Source organism: Protopterus annectens, chromosome 3.part0 (assembly GCF_019279795.1).
Source record: "Protopterus annectens isolate FY-2018-M chromosome 3.part0, PAN1.0, whole genome shotgun sequence".
Lineage (NCBI taxonomy): Eukaryota > Metazoa > Chordata > Ceratodontiformes > Protopteridae > Protopterus > Protopterus annectens.
In genome coordinates this window covers 1,274,910,560-1,274,929,115 of record NC_056731.1, presented here as the reverse complement: position 1 = coordinate 1,274,929,115, position 18,556 = coordinate 1,274,910,560, and the positions used below count along the sequence as shown (strand labels likewise).

The 18,556-nt window shown below is 41.9% G+C and overlaps 1 protein-coding gene across 4 annotated transcripts in view; it reads left to right on the top strand.

The window, feature by feature from the left end:
• LOC122796727 (exocyst complex component 3-like protein 4) overlaps nt 1-18,556 on the top strand; it is a 2,022,901-nt gene that overhangs the window by 947,354 nt on the left and 1,056,991 nt on the right. For all 4 annotated transcript variants that reach the window (XM_044065430.1, XM_044065431.1, XM_044065429.1 and 1 more), the window contains one exon: nt 1,858-2,512. In XM_044065430.1, coding sequence (XP_043921365.1) covers nt 1,858-2,512 — 655 coding nt within the window. The remainder of the gene's footprint in view (nt 1-1,857; nt 2,513-18,556) is intronic.

Here is an 18,556-nt window from a genome sequence, read left to right as displayed (position 1 = left end):
GTTCTTACATAAGGGGGAGGTAATTATGGGAACTGTGAATGATGTGGTAAGCTGTAGAGATAGCAATAACAGTGAGTTGGATAGCAAGAATTGAGCAGTTACTAAGCAATGCAGTGCTCTGAAAATAAATGTCTAGTCATTATATTCAAATGTACCCTAATCTAAGTTTTAAATATGAGTTGATACAGCTATTTTTTTTAGTCTGTGATTAAACTATCCCTGGATGCTATTTGCAGTTTATGTCTTGGGGCTGACAACAAAATGTTTTGAGTTGTTAATTGTGTATAACCTGATCAAGAAAATTAATAGCTTGGAGTAAGGTCTGCCTGGTTTGTGAGGGCTGACATGTGGGTATGCCTGGTTTGAGGACTGACATGTGAGTATGCCTGGTTGGTGAGGACTGACATGTGGGTATGCCTTGTTTGAGGACTGACATGTGAGTATGCCTGGTTTGTGAGGAATGACATGTGAGTATGCCTGGTTTGTGAGGACTGACATGTAAGTATGCCTGGTTTGTGAGGACTGACATGTGGGTATGCCTGGTTTGAGGACTGACATGTGAGTATGCCTGGTTTGTGAGGACTGACATGTAAGTATACCTGGTTTGTGAGGACTGACATGTGGGTATGCCTGGTTTGAGGACTGACATGTGAGTATGCCTGGTTTGTGAGGAATGACATGTGAGTATGCCTGGTTTGAGGACTGACATGTAAATATGCCTGGTTGGTGAGGACTGACATGTGGGTATGCCTGGTTTGTGAGGACTGACATGTGAGTATGCCTGGTTGGTGAGGACTGACGTGGGTATACCTGGTTTGTGAGGACTGACATGTGAGTATGCCTGGTTGGTGAGGACTGATGTGGGTATGCCTGGTTGGTGAGGACTGACATGTGAGTATGCCTGGTTGGTGAGGACTGACGTGGGTATGCCTGGTTGGTGAGGACTGACATGTGGGTATGCCTTGTTTGAGGACTGACATGTGAGTATGCCTGGTTTGTGAGGAATGACATATGAGTATGCCTGGTTTGTGAGAACTGACATGTAAGTATGCCTGGTTTGTGAGGACTGACATGTGGGTATGCCTGGTTTGAGGACTGACATGTGAGTATGCCTGGTTTGTGAGGACTGACATGTGAATATGCCTGGTTGGTGAGGACTGACGTGGGTATGCCTGGTTTGTGAGGACTGACATGTGAGTATGCCTGGTTGGTGAGGACTGACGTGGGTATGCCTGGTTGGTGAGGACTGACATGTGGGTATGCCTGGTTGGTGAGGACTGACATGTAAGTATATCTGGTTTGTGAGGACTGACATGTGGGTATGCCTGGTTTGAGGACTAACATGTGAGTATGCCTGGTTTGTGAGGAATGACATGTGAGTATGCCTGGTTTGAGGACTGACATGTGAATATGCCTGGTTGGTGAGGACTGACGTGGGTATGCCTGGTTTGTGAGGAATGACATGTGAGTATGCCTGGTTGGTGAGGACTGACGTGGGTATGCCTGGTTGGTGAGGAATGACATGTGGGTATGCCTGGTTTGTGAGGACTGACATGTGAGTATGCCTGGTTGGTGAGGACTGACGTGGGTATGCCTGGTTTGTGAGGACTGACATCTGAGTATGCCTGGTTGGTGAGGACTGACGTGGGTATGCCTGGTTTGTGAGGACTGACATGTGAGTATGCCTGGTTGGTGAGGACTGACGTGGGTATGCCTGGTTGGTGAGGACTGACATGTGGGTATGCCTGGTTGGTGAGGACTGACATGTAAGTATGCCTGGTGTGAGGACTGAGTTGTGGGTACTGATTCTTCTCCATACAGTAGAAGAAAAATAATTGCATCTATGTCATTTCACAGTAATGGAGATCCATGAACTGATCAGAGAAAACATGCTTTCGAAAGCTTTTCAGCACCTGAGACTACTGGAAAAAGAAATTCCCACAGCAGGGAGCACAGATGTAAATGAAACAGCCAGCACTGAGATAATGAGAAAGTGGAAGGACGTACAGCTGCTGTACCATAATTTTACTGAACAGATACAGAGCATTGTGACTGACTCCTTGAATAGTTCTGAAACAAATGCTGAACTTTTTCACTCAATGATGGATATTATTGAGGAAGAAGAAAATATACATTCCGTGAATGAAGAAACTGAATATGCTTCAACTTATGAATTTCTTGTCAAACCCCAAAAATGGAAATGTTTATGGGAAAAAACAATACAGAAAAATATACAACAAAGAATACAAAAATATATAATTCTGCAGGAAGAAAGAACTGAGTCGCAACTTGCTGTGAATTTAGGATACCTAAGAAAACAAGTTGTGACAGATATAAGTACAGTAAAAAATAACCTGCAGAAGTGTTACCCAGAAAAATACAGAATACTGGATATGTATGTTAAACATTTTCATGAAATAATTTCTTCAAACTTAAGAGAGCTTTTGGAAAAGCAGATGGAGTACAATGAATTGTATGCTGTTCTAGACTGGGCTGTGAACACTTACCCAAGGTGAGTCACTGGTTTTATTTCATTTAATGTTTGCACACACACACAAACACACACACACACACACACACACACACACACACACACACACACACACACACACACACACACACACACACACACACAATGAGAACACAATGATTCACGGTGTTGCACACTTGCGTGTATTCTAATATCATGTGTCATCAGTGACGAAGTTGCATTTATGCAAAACAAGAGGTTATGTTATTTCACATTCATCTGTTACATGCTTTATCTAGCACATAAAATTGTACATACTGTACATTGTTAAGGATTCAGAAAGAATGCCACCTCTAATGTTATGGACTGCAGTAAAAAGTGCCTTGATTTTGTGATGTGGGTATTTTGCAATTCAGAGACATTAGCTGCAATGAGGAAAGACTTCATTATTGGCTAATTTGCATGTTTCTGAATCACCCGTAACTACCATGAGTGCATATCAGCACTTTCCTGTAGCACTTAACAGTGACAGCAGCTATGTCATGTTAGCACAAGCACTCTCTCCTCATTCACTCTCCCATACACAATACACACACAGTCAGAAGCACACAAACACAACACATATTGCATACTTGTATTTGTGTTGTGAAAACATCCTCACTATCTCCTTTTTCCTGCGTTTGTTAATCACAGATGAAATCAATCAGTCATTAATACTAGACATTGGATTTCCACACTTCAAATCATTTAGTAAATCTAGGGTAGAGCAAAAACTGTTATACTAGCAAATTTTTTTAGGTTTTTAGGAGAAATACTTCAAATGCATCCCTGATTTTGTCCCACCGTTAAATTTGGCAATGTCTTGATTTCTTGGCTACAAAATTGAGAGGAATTCCTAATGCTCCCTGTTCTTCACGTTATTGACTGTTGCAGGCACTGAATAATGCCTAAAATTCTTATATATATATATATATATATATATATATATATATATATATATATATATAGCTATATATATATATATATATATATATATATATATATATATATATATATATATATATTTACATATATGGATCTACTTCAGATGATCGAAGTTTTACAACTTTGAATGTCATATGGCCAAGAGCATATTTTTGAAATTACAAAACTTCAAACACCTGAAATAAAAACAATAACAAAACAAAAAAATTCCTAGACATTTTTGCAGGGGGGCAAAGCCCCCCTGCACCCCCTCCACCCCATGCTATTTAAATGTACCGACTCTGAGATCGCACTACAGTGAGGAAAAGGGAAAATTTCCTGTTCCACGCTGTATGGAGATCTTCGTTCATAACGTTAAAAATTTTAAAACTTCGATCATATGGTCTCGGCCATATGACATTCAGAGTTTTAGAAAGCTGATCATCTGAATGGAATCCATATGTGTGTATGTACACACACACACACACATATATATATATATATATATATATATATATATATATATATATGCATGTGTATGTATGTACAGTGGATATAAAAAGTGTGCACACCCCTGTTAAAATGCCAGATTTTTGTGATATAAAAAAAATGAGACCACAATAATTTCAAAACTTTTCCCACCTTTAATGTGACTTGTACAATTCAATTGAAAACAAACAAATCTGTTAGGGGAAAATATAAAACATGTACAATAAGCTGGTTGCATAAGTGTTCACACCCTTAAACAAATACTTTGTTGAAGCACCTTTTGATTTAATTACAGCATTCAGACTTCTTGAGTACACACCTATTAAAGAGACTCTGATTAACCCCCAATTAGGTTCAGTGCAAACTTCACCACTCTGTCCCCCACCAAAGGCTCTATTGACATCCCTGATACTTGTCTTGCACCTCACATCTCCATAGATCAAGTGTTATTGGCCCTATTCAAGGCAAAGAACACAGCTTCCATGGGACCTGATAGTATCACAGACTGTAGTCTGCACCATCTCCGGCAAGAACTGGCTTCCCCATTGAGCAGTCTATTCAACCAAGGCCTAAGTACAGGCTTCATTCCAGCAGAGTGGAGAACTGCCATTCTCATCCCCCTTGCACAAAGGTGGTGCCACTACTGACCCTGGAAAGCATCATCCCATTAGCTGGACAGTCTGATCTGTAAAGCCATGAACTGTATTATTATGGATCTCATATACAAGGACATAGGCAATCTCCAAGCACTTGACCGCACCCAGTTTGGATTTGTCAAAGGCAGATCTTGACCGTTGAACCTGTTTGACTTCTTTGAGACTGTCACCAAGGCCCTGGATGTGGGAAAGTCAGTATATACAGCTTTCCTGGACTTGGCAAGGCCTTTGACACAATCCCCTACTCAGACGTCATCAAAGAGCTAACACAACTTGGTGTGAATCCTGATCTCATCAGGTGGGTGGTTAACTGGCTAACTGACAGGACCCTCAAGGTCAAAATAGGCACCTCCACCTCCGATAGCATACCTGTCACTAATGGAGTTCCCCAGGGATCTTTTCTTGGACCCCTACTGTTTGGCATCTAATTCTCAGATGTCCAGGCAAAGACAAAAGCCCTGTGGCTGACCAAGTTTGTGGATGACTGTAAGTTGGGTGCTGTCATTGACTCCCCAAATAATGTTAACATACTGCAAGAGGGTCTCACAGTATCTAATGACTGGTGCCAGAGTCACAGCCTCAAGCTAAATACAAAAAATGTATCATCATACCATTCGTCAGAAACACAGCCCCTACTGATAACCACATCAATGGCAACCCCCCTAAACACACAACCTGTGGTGAGAGACCTGGGTACTCAGGTTGATAACAATCTCACATTTGACCATGATGTAGCTGCAGTGGTCAGAAAAGCCTTTTACTTGGTTCATCTCATAGGTAAAGGGATTGCATCCAGAAAATAAGAGGTTATTACCTCTCTATACTACTCCTTCATTAGACCAATAATTGAGTATAACACCCTGTTTGATGTGTACCTCTCCAAACATCTGCACCAACTGGAAAGGCCACAGAAATACCTCACAAAGAGAATCCATGGCCTGCAACACCTGTCCTGTGTGTACAGGCTCAAATCACTATCACTCTAGTCAAGTCAAGTCAATTAAAACTTTATTGTCATTCAGACCATACAGCACGTGCACAGCTGAATGAAATTACGTTTCTCAAAGCTCATGTGCTAATAACTTACAGTTAAAAATAACATAATAGCAATACCAACAACAGCAGCAACAACAACAGTAGCAGTAGCAGCAACAGCAGAGTCCAAGGGATCAAGATACAAATAACCGTTCCTAACAGTTCTTTGCCAGACCTAGAGTTGACATCCAGTGACCGCATCCATCCTACCATCCACACCATCCATACTATTGCCAGCTCCATCCCAAACACCAACAAAAAGTTCCAGAGTCCCATTCGTTCACCTCAGACCACTCCAATCATGTCCACTGGCACACCACTACCCCACACTCAATCAGTCCACACTGGCCACAACAGTCTTTTCTCTCCACACCATCCTCGCCGATTAGCAGCTCCGTCCACCAACACTGCCATCACTTCACTGTCCGGATCAATCCTTGACCACCACCAAAGACCAAAATCCACAAGTTATGCTCCGGTTCCCATGCTTGACACAACCACCATCCCTGAAGGCCCGAGACGAACATGGCCAACTCAACAGCCGCTGCAAGATAAAAAAAAAAACAAGACAATCCATGAGAACCCATTAGAAAAACATCACCGCTACATCCCACACATAGACAATAAAACGCCTCACAGAAATGACGACACACCGATAGGAAAAAAAACACATAAATATAAAAAACATGTAACACTCATCTGGGAGCCACAGAAGCCGCTGCCATTCAAGGCGCCGCCATCTTAGGTCAACTTAGGTCTCTACTCGGTATCATACAGATTGCTCAGAGGTGATCTGTGTCTCGCCTACAAGGCAGTCTTGGGCCTTGCCCTACTAGAGATGCTCCATATCCGTAAGTCTAACTCCGTGCATATTACACACTCAAAAGGCCTGAATCTAATATGCAACATTAACAAAACCTGCTGGAGATACAGGTGTGTCTCCCAGAGGCTGCCCCATCTCTGGAATAGACTTCCCATATACTTCAAACAGTATACCTCGCTGATCTTCTTCAAGCACAACCTTGATGAGTGGATGGAAAACCACAAATTTGTCCCAGGGGTTCCACCAGTGTCCCTCATTGACAGGAGTGACCAATGCTGACTTAAGGTTTCTTTTTGGCTTAAACTCTTGGCTAGGCTTGTTAGCCTAGTAACCTCCTATGATCCTGTAAGTGTCTAGAGCTGAATGAAAGAGTCGCTTTAATATCAAGGAAATGTTAGTTACCACACAAAAGTAATCCTCTATTACAAATAGTAATATACATCAGCGTGAGAATTCTGTAACTGACAAAAAAATCAATAAAATATGTTCTAAAAGGTCTTTTTATTGAATTGGAGTGCTCAGTGTTACAAATAAGTATCTTCGGCAGCCTTAATTAAGGTCACCAGGGTACCCCTTTATTTACATATCTAGGAACAGATTACACATGATGTTGAGAAGCCAGAGGGTGCAAGTAATTAAATTAAATGCAAGAAAAGTAAAAAAAAAAACAGAGAAACTAGTGATCTTAAAACTTTGGTGATGAGCTCAGTCAATAATTTCCAAAACTCATGAAACCCAGGTAGTGTTCCAAAGCAACATGCCTTTATTCATTGCATACAAGTGATCCTCAGTAACAAACAAACAAAAATATTTTAACAATGTTAAGCATATTAGCTTTTATATCCTTAGAAGTAGGTGTGGAAAATGTATGTATTGTCTCATTTTAAACCGACCTATTTGTGGCAAACAATATAAGCTGGGCCATAAAAGTGGATTTTTGAACAGCAAGTACCCATCCCACACATTACTATTGAATAGATCAAACTAAATCCATGTTAAGGAGAACACTACCTATCTATTTGCAACCCACATTCATTGTTGTCAGTGCTTTGCAAAAAAAAACTGTCACGATAGTTTTCATGTTTACAGCTGTGAAAACATGTTTATGTAATGAAAACTAGGAGAAAAAAACACAAAAAATACAGAAAACAGTGGGTGAAGTAAACTAGTAATGTATAAAAGTGTACAGGTTTGTGCATGAGTGTGCATGAACATCCGCCAGTATGGTAAATGGGGGAATTATAACAATACTACATGGTAATAGCAGCATGAATAAAAGCATGTTTTGAATTCACTGTTTAAATCTCTGATGTGATGCTATAATAAAATAATAATAAAAATGTCTTGAGTTTAGTTCTTGTCACAGACCTGATGAAGGCTTTATTGCATTAGTTACCTGAAAGCAATTTTAGTTAAAAGTCTATAATGTATATGTATATGTTATGCTTTTCTTAATACCTGATCTTAGAATGTGGGTTGCAAATAGATGGGTAGTGTTTTCCTTAAAGGACCACTACGTGCAAATGATGAAAATATACACACATATATATATATATATATATATATATATATATATATATATATATATATATATATATATATATATATATATATATATATATACATATATATGTATATATATATATATATATACATATATATTTTTTTATCTAGTTGTGAATTTGTGCTCCTCGCAAAGCTGTTTTTCAACCAAAAAAGTATTCATTCCTAATTTTATTATTTTTTTATTCCTGTCTGCCCTCGTGTGGGCAGACATCTTAATGTGAGTTTTTTTTTCTCATTGGAAGGCTAAATATATCCCAAATGCAGTATGGCAGCACTGATTGCGAGAATAAGTAGTCCTACCATTTGTTGTCAGCTTAGAGTTCCATTCAGTAGAATGGAAAACATGGGAAAAACTACCAAGTTTTAGAGTCTGCAGATCAAGTGTCATTGACTGGTCTGCATTGAGTTTTACAAAGGTTGTTCCTACTGATGGGGGTCTATATTATATCATTGAATGTTTAAGAAAATGAACGATGAATAACTGAATCTCGAAAGCTCAGAACAGCAATTTTTTTCAAAGGGAAAAAAATCGCTGTTCCAAAATAAATAAATAAAATACATGAAGTGGGGGGCTTTACCCCCCACAAACCTCCAATGTGGGGGATCCCCTCTACTTAAATATACCAACTCCAAGATCACACTACGGTGCCAAAAGCAGCAACGTAATGGAAGCGGCCAAGCAAATTCTTTCTTTGGGAAAGAATTCACTTAAAAGCCGCTTTGCTATTTTGCGGTTTTGTTGTTTTAAGCTCGACCAAGATGCATTTGATATAATGCATCTTCTGTCATCTAATAGGAGCCCTACTAATGTACTACACTTTTTCTGAAGGAAGCTTGCAAATGTGTCAACAAATTACTAAGATAAAAAAGACTTTTTACAAAGAGCAATTTTGTTAGTTTCAATTACTGACCAAGTTACGTCTCCCATCTCCCTCCTTCAGTGAGCCAGAGTCTCACATTTCCAGCTTGGCTAGGTTCAGGTTATTAGTCAACTTTGCATGAAAATAGACATCATAGGTTGATAGGTTCATAGGTAGGTACTAGGCTATCGGCCTTGGGACCTATATAAGCCTAGCCAAAAAAGTTCCCTAGCTTTTGCCACCCAAGAAAGTTATTTTCCTGCACCCCTGTCTAGTAGAGCCATAGAAGTAATCCCCCGGGTAAATTTCCTGTTTCCCATCCAATTATCGAGAGTTTTATTAAAGAGGGTTAATGAGGCGCTTTGCTTGACATGAACGGGTAGTCTGTTCCAGAGCATGGAAAGTCTCTGGAATCTTCCCTCCAACATGTTCTGTTTATTGTGGTGGCAAGGTTTAGGTCTCTGGAGCGTGTGGCTTGGTGGGATTGGGGTTTCTTTAAGTTTAGCATGTCCAACAGATCTGGGTTTGACATGGCTTTGTATGTTAGGCAGAGGTCGCCTCTGAGTAGGCGATAAGCGATGGAGTAGAGCTGGAATTTTTTTTTAAAAGGTCTGCGTATGGCATCTGTTTGAGGCCAGTAATCCTCTTAGTGAGGTATTTCTGTGGCCTTTTTAGTTATTGTAGATGTCTTGCGAGATACATGCCAAACAGGGCGTTGTACTTTATAATGGGTCTAATGAGGGATGAGTAGAGAGGAACAATGACCTCTTTTTTTCTGGAGGTGAACCCCTTTGTGATGAGGTGTGCCACATAGAAAGATTTCCTGACTACTGTGGCGATGTGATTATCAAAAAAGAGACTACTGTCCACCTGTGTCCCAAGGTCTCTTATCACACTTTCAATGTTTAGTAGGCTACCGCCCATGTGGTAGTTCATAGGGGACAGTGTGTTTCCCAAAGGGGATGACAATGTACTTTTTGGCATTGAGCTTGAGGCCATGACTTTGATACCAAGCCTCAGTCTCAGTGAGGACCCTTTGTAGAATGTCCACAACATTAGGTAAATCTGTTACAGCACCTAGTTTGCAGTCATCTCCGAACTTTGTTAGCCAAAGACCTGCTGTATTAGCCTGGACTTCTGAGAAGTAGATGCCAAACAGGAGAGGACCCAGGACTGAGCCCTGTGGTACTCCACTTGTCACTGGACTGAAGTTGGAATTGGAGTCAGCTACTTTCACTCTGTGGGTTCTGTCAGTGAGCCAGTTGGCCACCCATCTTGTGACATAGGGATTTATGCCCAGTCTTGTGAGTTTATCTGTAATTCCAGAGTGGGGGATGGTGTTGAAAGCCTTGTTGAGGTCAAGATAGGCTGTGTGCACCACCTTACCCTTGTCCACAGCTCTGATGACTGCTTCAAAGAAGTCAGTCAGGTTTAGAAGACATGACCTACCTTTTACAAATACTTCAAAATGTAGGAACTGCAGAGCAAGGTACCACATGAACTTGTTCTCCTTCAGGTACACCAAAGCTTTATTTTCCAACTAGTAGTTATGCTGACAATACACTGTTTCTGATTAAGTCTCTTTTAAAGTTAATTTGAGATGAAAGCGCTTATTTGTTGTTGGAAAATAAAGCTTTGGTGTTCCTGAAGGAGAACAAGTTAATGTGGTAACTTGCTCTGCAGTTCCTGCATTTTGAAGTACTTGTTTACTGGCTTTTGGGTTGTTTTGCTACCTTTTACAAACCCAAACTGAGTGGGGTCCAGAGTTTGGAGGTTACTTATGACCTTGTTTATAAGCTCCAAGATAATACATTCCATGGCCTTGCAGACCAGGCTCGTCAGGCTAATGGGACGTTAGTTCCTGGGGTCTGTAGTGGCGCCTCCTTTGTGGAATGGGATAACCGTTGCTGTGCACCATTCAGTAGACACAAAACCTGAAGTGAGGCTATGGTTGAAGATGGTACTTAGGTGGGTGCCAGTTCATTCTGTAGTTTGTGAGGAACGCAGCCTGGGATATTGTCAGGTCCCATGGATGCTGTAATTCTTGGCTTTGGAGAGTGCTGTCTTTACTTGTGCAGCTGTGATTACAGGGGCTTTGCATTCTTCCGGTATAGTGATGGGCCTTTTGGGGGGGTGAGGGGGGCTGAAGTTTGCACTGAACCTATCTGACAGGATGTTGGCAATATCAGTTGGTTCTGTATATCTAGTGCCATTGTGCTGCAGCTCAGAGCAGACCTTTGGCGTGGAACATCGGTTACCCATATTGGTAATGACCAAGTCCAGGATCATCAAACAAATCACACCTTGCTGTGCCACCAAAATTGTTCCCTCATGTCTCTTTACTCCTGACTTTGGCTAGCATTTTTCCAGGAATTATGACAGTAACAAAAAAAACCCCACATATGCACAAATGTCAGTCCTCCGTTTAGGCCAGATTATCAATTTCTTTAATGGTGCACAGTAATATATTTGCTGCAGATTGCTTTCTGACTGTTCACATGCTTATTTTTGCATAGTAATTCTCATAGCATAACAGGAACCATCTTATGTAATACCAGACTTTACCTAAAAATAAAATTGTTTTGTTTCTTCTTAATAACAACCTTCCAAGCCTGTTATGTGACCCACTTCTTTCTGCTACTATTGCTTTATGCAGCCTTATCTTAGTTGTATACTAGCAAGCATATCTGTCATCCTCTCAGCAACAGACTTGTGGAGAAAGCTTCCAAATCAGAAACCTTTCTAAGTAGCAGTACTACTAATTTGGTTAACCTCACAAAATAAGACTACATGAATTGGCATCCCTTTTATGAAAAAAAGAGTCTTTAATTGCAATAAATGTCATTGTTCATGCGAATCCAAAACCATATTCAAAAATCATTATGGATTGTACCATGTCAGAGCAAAAGTGTAAGCCTAAAGAAGAGATACTTGTGAGGTATGCTGGTAAACTATCTAACACTACTACCCTTCTGTTCCCCATTACACCAACCTCAATTCAATCAGGCATTTACATACTTCATGATGTACATATTGTGAAACAGTGCCATCAGTTGTAGCAGTGATACCATACACCAAGCAACCAAGCAGAACACTCAGACAATGTACTGACAAATACAGGGCACTCAATGTATATGTCTCAACCAAACAATGATGAAATTTCTACTGATCACACTGAGAATAGTTTTACTCCTGATCTGTATATCTCACAATGCATAACATCCACACCACGCTTAAAGGTGGACAATAATTCCCCACAAACACACAACATTACAACATACCATTCAACTTGAGGCTTTTCCCAGCTCTTTGCAAAACACTGCTGTAATGGCCTTGTCAAACAAAGTGATTGATGGATCCCAGAGCAGGACTCCCAACCCTTCGCTCTGGAGTCAGTCCACTCTTCTGATACAGTTGTCCCCCATAGCAGAGCTGTAAGCAGGTGTCAGTACACATTTACTCTATATTCCTTTTATACCACACACACGCACACACACACACACACACACACACACACACACACACACACACACACACACACACACACACACACACACACACACACACACACACACACACACACACACACACACACACAGGACTTGATAAACTGCATCCAATGGCCAGTTCATCACAAAAGATTCAAACCTTTTTAATGTGGGCAAATGGTCAAGGTCACGAAATTTGTCTTCAAACCCAGTCTTATGACTAGTGCTACCATTCAACTTGTCAACAAACTATGCTCACACTTGCAAATCTTACTGTCCTTGACACTTTAAGTAGCATAAACACTCACAACAAATACATGCATGCACTCACATCAGTGTTTGGTGAACACTTGGATTTTGAGTTCCAGCCTCCAACCTAGTGCTATAATGGCTAAGAAATACAACAAATATGATCACATGTCAACTCAGGGCACCCCACAGATTTTGCAACAAGCCCATTGCACTGATCACCACTTTCCCCCCAAGTTAAGCTGCAAGTCAGTGTCAGTTCAGCTTCACTTCACAGATGTTCTTCGTGTTTCACTGTTGCAGTCATTACCATTGGGTTATCCTGCTGGCAGGCTACCCGCAGTCGGCCCGAATTCCAAAGTCTAGGTCCAGTGTCGGTTGCTGTTGCCTCCTCCCTGATGTCAGTGCAGCAGGGGTATAAAAGATGTTGCTGACACCATTTTCTTCAGTCTTTCTTGCTGCGCAGTGCCCGAAGCAAAAGCAGTTCGCAAGTGCTGGTCGTCCGCCACCTGAGATTTTCAAATTTGAATTTCAGATCCGAAGTCCTCATTAAAGCTAAGTACCCCATTGGGGAAACTTTTTTCTTGCTCTAGGCTGATGTCAGAAAAAGTTAATAATTGTATTTCTTGTGGGAAGCAAATTCCTCATAAGGATTTTCATTCTTACTGTATTCGTTGCCTAGGCCCTGACCACAAGGTTGCTAGTTGTTGGTTTTGTGCTAGATTTAACCAACACACTATTAAGTGTCGGTACGATTTTGCATTTCATTACTTTGGCAGAAGATTTAATTATATTATGCCGTCGGAACAACCGATTACTGAAGTTTATAAAAAGCACAAAGAAAAGGACAGGCATCCGAGGTCCAAAACCGACGACGAGGCTTCCGCTAGGCCTGACGCCGGTTCACCGGTTCTCAGTGAGGTGCTTTTGCAGCCCCTGACGCCTGCTACCTCAGAGCCACAGGCCGCTTCCGGCTCCCACTTGGAGCTGACTAGGCCACTGGAAACTCAAGGTATTGGACATTCGGAAATTATTTCCTCAGATGGGTCCGGAGCCGCTGAGCAGGCATTGGCTTCTGAGGGTGTTTTCAGGCCTACACAGTTATATGTGAAATCAACTTCACCTTCAAAGGCAAAGACTAAAGCACCTCTAAAGACAAAGAAACAAGTACAGCATTCTCCTGGACAGGCCTCCATGCCTAAAAAACAGATGCTTAAAATGGCCGAAGACCTAATTACTTTGATCAGGGGTTCCCATCCCCCTCCTGATAAGCGGCCTAGGCAAGAGATAGAATATGAATCTTCAGATCAGGTTTCCATTTCCTCTGATTCCTCTTCTGAACAGGAATATTCTCTTCCTCCCTATGAGGATTCTGATGCTGAGGAATCCAACCCTTCAGCATCTCCTCCTGAGGATTATTCTTTTGGGGAGATCCTGCATACTATGAGGGAGCATTTCCACTGGGAGAGCCAAGATTACTCAGAATCCAAGAAAAGGCTCAGAGACTTCCTTTTATTACCTCAGCACAGGCCCCTTGCTATTCCTCCGGTTTTAGACATTGTAGATGATGTATTTTCAGAATCCGGTCTGTCTCCTTACTCTTTACCACCAGCTCCTATTAAGCTAGACAGATACTACAGGGTTCCTGATTCACATAAATTTCTTTATAAAAACCCTGCTGCTGATCCAGAAACTATCTCTCAGGGTCCCAAAGGGGTCAAGGCTTCCACCGCAAAAAACCCTATCCCCTCTGATAGGGATTCAAGGGCCCTGGACAGATGGGGGGGAAAAGATTTATACTTCTGCTACCTTGGCTGTAAGAGCTTTAAATTGTCAGTTTCATATACTTAAATATCAGCAATATCTTATGTCACTGCTTAAACAGAAATGTTGACAAATTCAGAATGTACAGAAAACAAAGAAATGCAGGATTTATTGCATGCAGCTGAACAAGTGGGAAAGCACACTTTGCAAAGTGGTTTTGATTCTCTAGAGGCCTACTGCAGGGCCACTGTTTACAGGTTCTGTCATTAGGAGGCATGCTTGGCTAAAAGAACAGAATCTGCCTGATCATGTTAACGCAAAACTTTTACATGCTCCATTACAGCATGATACCTTGTTTGGTGTTAAAGCAGAAGAGGTGTTGAAGAAAATGGAGGACAAAGCTAAATCTATGCAAACAGTCAAGGATTTTTTACAGGTACAGCCTCCCAGATTTAGCAGGAACTGGCCTACAAAGAATTTGTCCTTTCCAGTGTCAGACAGGCCACAAAGAGGCAGATACAGATGCCCCAGAGGCAGATCACAGCCCCAAGGCTCATACAGGCCTAAACAATGGGGTGCTTCTACTTCCAAAAGCGGAGAGGAAAAATCACAGCCATACAGGAAACAGTCTCAATGACTTCCCCTGCCAGCACCAAGCACTTATCTTCTGGCAGCCCCTTTGGGGGGAAAACTAGCACTTTTTTCAAAAAATTGACACATGATCACCCAGGACAAATGGGTCTTAAATGTCATATCACAAGGCCACAGGTTCCACTTTCACACCCTGCCAAGGGCAAACGGTATGCCAGACCTGCCACACAATCAATGGGCAGAGGCACAATAACAAGTTTAACCCCTCATGGACATGAGGGCCATTCAGCAAGTACCAAAGCAAGATCAGGGACTAGGATTTTACTCTAGACTATACATGGTGCCCAGAAAGGACAAAGCTTGGAGACCAATACTGGACCTGTCTATCCTAAACACATTTCTGGATATTCCAAAATTCAAAATGTTAACTCTGCAGCAGCTTCTGTCCATGCTGGGCAAGAAGGCTTGGCTTGTGACTTTAGACCTAAAAGAGGCATACCTGCATGTCCCAATGAGACAGTCATGCAGAAGATAACTCTGATTCATAGCTGGCTCAATGCGCTACCAATTCTCTGCACTGCCCTTTGGCTTATTTACTGCGCCCAGGGTCTTCACAAAATGCCTGGCACCAGTAAATGCATTTTGCAGACAAAGAGGAATACAGATATATCCTTACTTGGGATGACTGCCTTATTCAAGCAGAGAACAAGGACAGTCTACTACAGCATCTGGCATTTGTAAAAAGATTACTAACAGGTCTAGGGTACAAAGTAAACAAAAGGAAATCAAAACTCGTACCCTCTCAAGAGATAATATTCCTGGGTGCATGCTTAAATACAACTGCCCAGATGGCTTATCTCATGCCAGACAAACAAAGACAACTGACTACTTATTTCAAAATGTTGGCAACAAAGAACCAGTTATCTGCAAGAAAAATTCTGCAGGATTTGGGCTTCATGGCATCATGCATTCTGCTAATTCCATATGCAAGACTGCATATGAGGAAACTTCAATGGTATCTAAAAAGTGTTTGGATTCAACATTGCAACAGCCTGGAAACAATAATGACCCTCATTCCCAGCCTGCAACAGGATTTCTGATGGTGAGCAAAGGCCTGTCACCACAACACGGGACAGCCATTCACCTTACCCACAGCCAGGCAGACATTAACAACAGATGCATCAGATTATGCCTGGGGGGCCCATATGGCAGGAAGATGTATTCAGGGCACATGGTTTGCAAGTCAAATGCATCTACATATCAATCAAAAAGAGATGCTAGCTGCTCAAAATGCCCTGACAGCCTTCAAGGATCTGCTTCATCCAGGACAACTGCTGATAAAGACGGACAATACTACAGTCATGTGGTACATAAGCAAGCAGGGAGGCACACATTCCTACCCCCTCTGCAGACTAGCCATGAACTTGTGGGACACAACATTGACTTACCAAGTACATCTGCAAGCACAATTCCTGCCAGGAAAGATAAATACTCTGGCAGACGAACTAAGCAGAAACCTAATGGACCCCATGAGTGGAAATTGGATCCACAAGTCTTCTGATAACCAGAAACAGGGGATGCCTGGACATAGACCTGTTTGCCTCCCATCACAACTGCCAACTACTGAGATTCTGCACAAGGACCTATCACAAGCAAGCATGGAAAGTGGATGCTCTATCTTTCAGCTGGAAAAACCTAACAGTATATGCCTTTCCTCCACTGCCTCTCCTCCCCAAGGTACTCCTAAAGGTCAGACAAGATAAGCCAAAAATGATACTGATTGCCCCAGACTGACCCCGTCAGTACTGATACCCAATCCTAGAGAGCTTGTCTCAATGCCCAGCTTGGACATTACCTCAAATTCCTCACTTATTGACCCAACAAGACAGATACTGCACAGCCAACTCAGGACCTTAAACCTGGCAGCATGGCGGATAATGTAGCCATTCAAGACACGCCTCTCTCTAAAGCAGTGATGGATGTTATTTTGCAGGCCAGGAGGCCTAGCAACAGAAAATATTATGCAGAAAAATGGAAGAGATTATGTGCTTGGAACCAGGCACAAGGAATTGACACGACTGTTCCGAGTATTCCTCAGATTTTGCAATACTTAACTGAGATGCTGGATAAAGGCCTTTCCTTTCATCAATTAAAATTCATGCCTCTGCCATTTCAGCTCATTACAATACAGAACCACCTATTTTTTCTCACCCATTACTAAGGCAGTACCTCAGAGGGGCCAAAAACATAAGACCTCCAAGGAGAGCACCAATACCTGCATGGGACCTTAACTATGTCTTGGAAAAACTCACACTGCCTCTGTTTGAGCCAGCCTCTGCAGCTGATATAAAATTCTTATCCTGGAAAACAGCTCTGCTCCTAGCAATAACCTCTGCTAGACGAGTCTCAGAATTACAGGCACTCATGACTGTGGAACCTTTCATCATTTACCATCCTGACAGGGTTTCTTTGAGAACAAATCCTACATTTATGCCTAAGGTAGGGTCCAGTGTGGCCCTTAACTAAACAATTCATTTGCCTACCTTTTATCCAAACCCACAGAATAAGGCTGAGAGACTTCTGCATTCTTTGGACATTCACAGGCAGTTACGCTTCGACTTGGACAGAACCAAAGCTTACAGAAAGACTGAGCAACTTCTAGTGGCATATGCTGCAGGATCACAAGGAAAGCTTATCTCGAAGCAGACTATTTCAAAGTGGATAGGTCACTGCATTCGTTTCTGCTATTCACAGCAAGGCAAATCAATGCCTAAGGGCATTAGGCCACATCCAACCAGAGCTGCAGCCACTTCAGCTGCCTTCCTCCTAGGAGTACCAACCAAAGACATCTTAGAGGGTGCAGCTTGGAGTTCAGTGCACACTTTTACCAAGCACTATCACTTACCTCTCTACTCTAAATCCAGGGCAGGCTTTTCCACTGCAGTTCTGCAGGGCCTCATAGCCTCTCCTAATCCTATATAGCACCAGTCTCCCAACCATAGCTTTGGGATTCAACCCAATGGTAATGACTGCAACAGTGAAACACGATGAACATAGTACAGTTGTGTACCTACCATAAATGTAGATGTACGAGTGTATTCACTGTTGCAGTCCAGGTTACCCACACACCGTCCCCCTTTCCTTTGCTGGGACTTATCTGTTCTACTATTATATACAACCTATGTGGTGTATTTGCTTGTAGATGAAGAAAAAGATGTTTTTTGTGTATGCATTCTTATTGGCATAATTTAGCCAACCATTTTAGGGGCACCTAACATCTGAGGCAAGAAAAATTGAAGAAAATGGCTTCGGCTGCATCTTTTATACCCCTGCCGCACTGATGTCAGGGAGGAGGTGACAGCAACCGATGTTGGACCTAGACTTTGGAATTCGGGCTGACTGTGGGTAGCCTGCCAGCAGGATAACCCAATGGTAATGACTGCAACAGTGAATACACTCGAACATCTACATTTATGGTAGGTACACAACTGTACTTTCTGTTCACAGTTCTCTACTCTCGCTTTCTCTCTGTATACACACACACACACACACGCACACACACACACACACACACACACACACACACACACACACACACACAC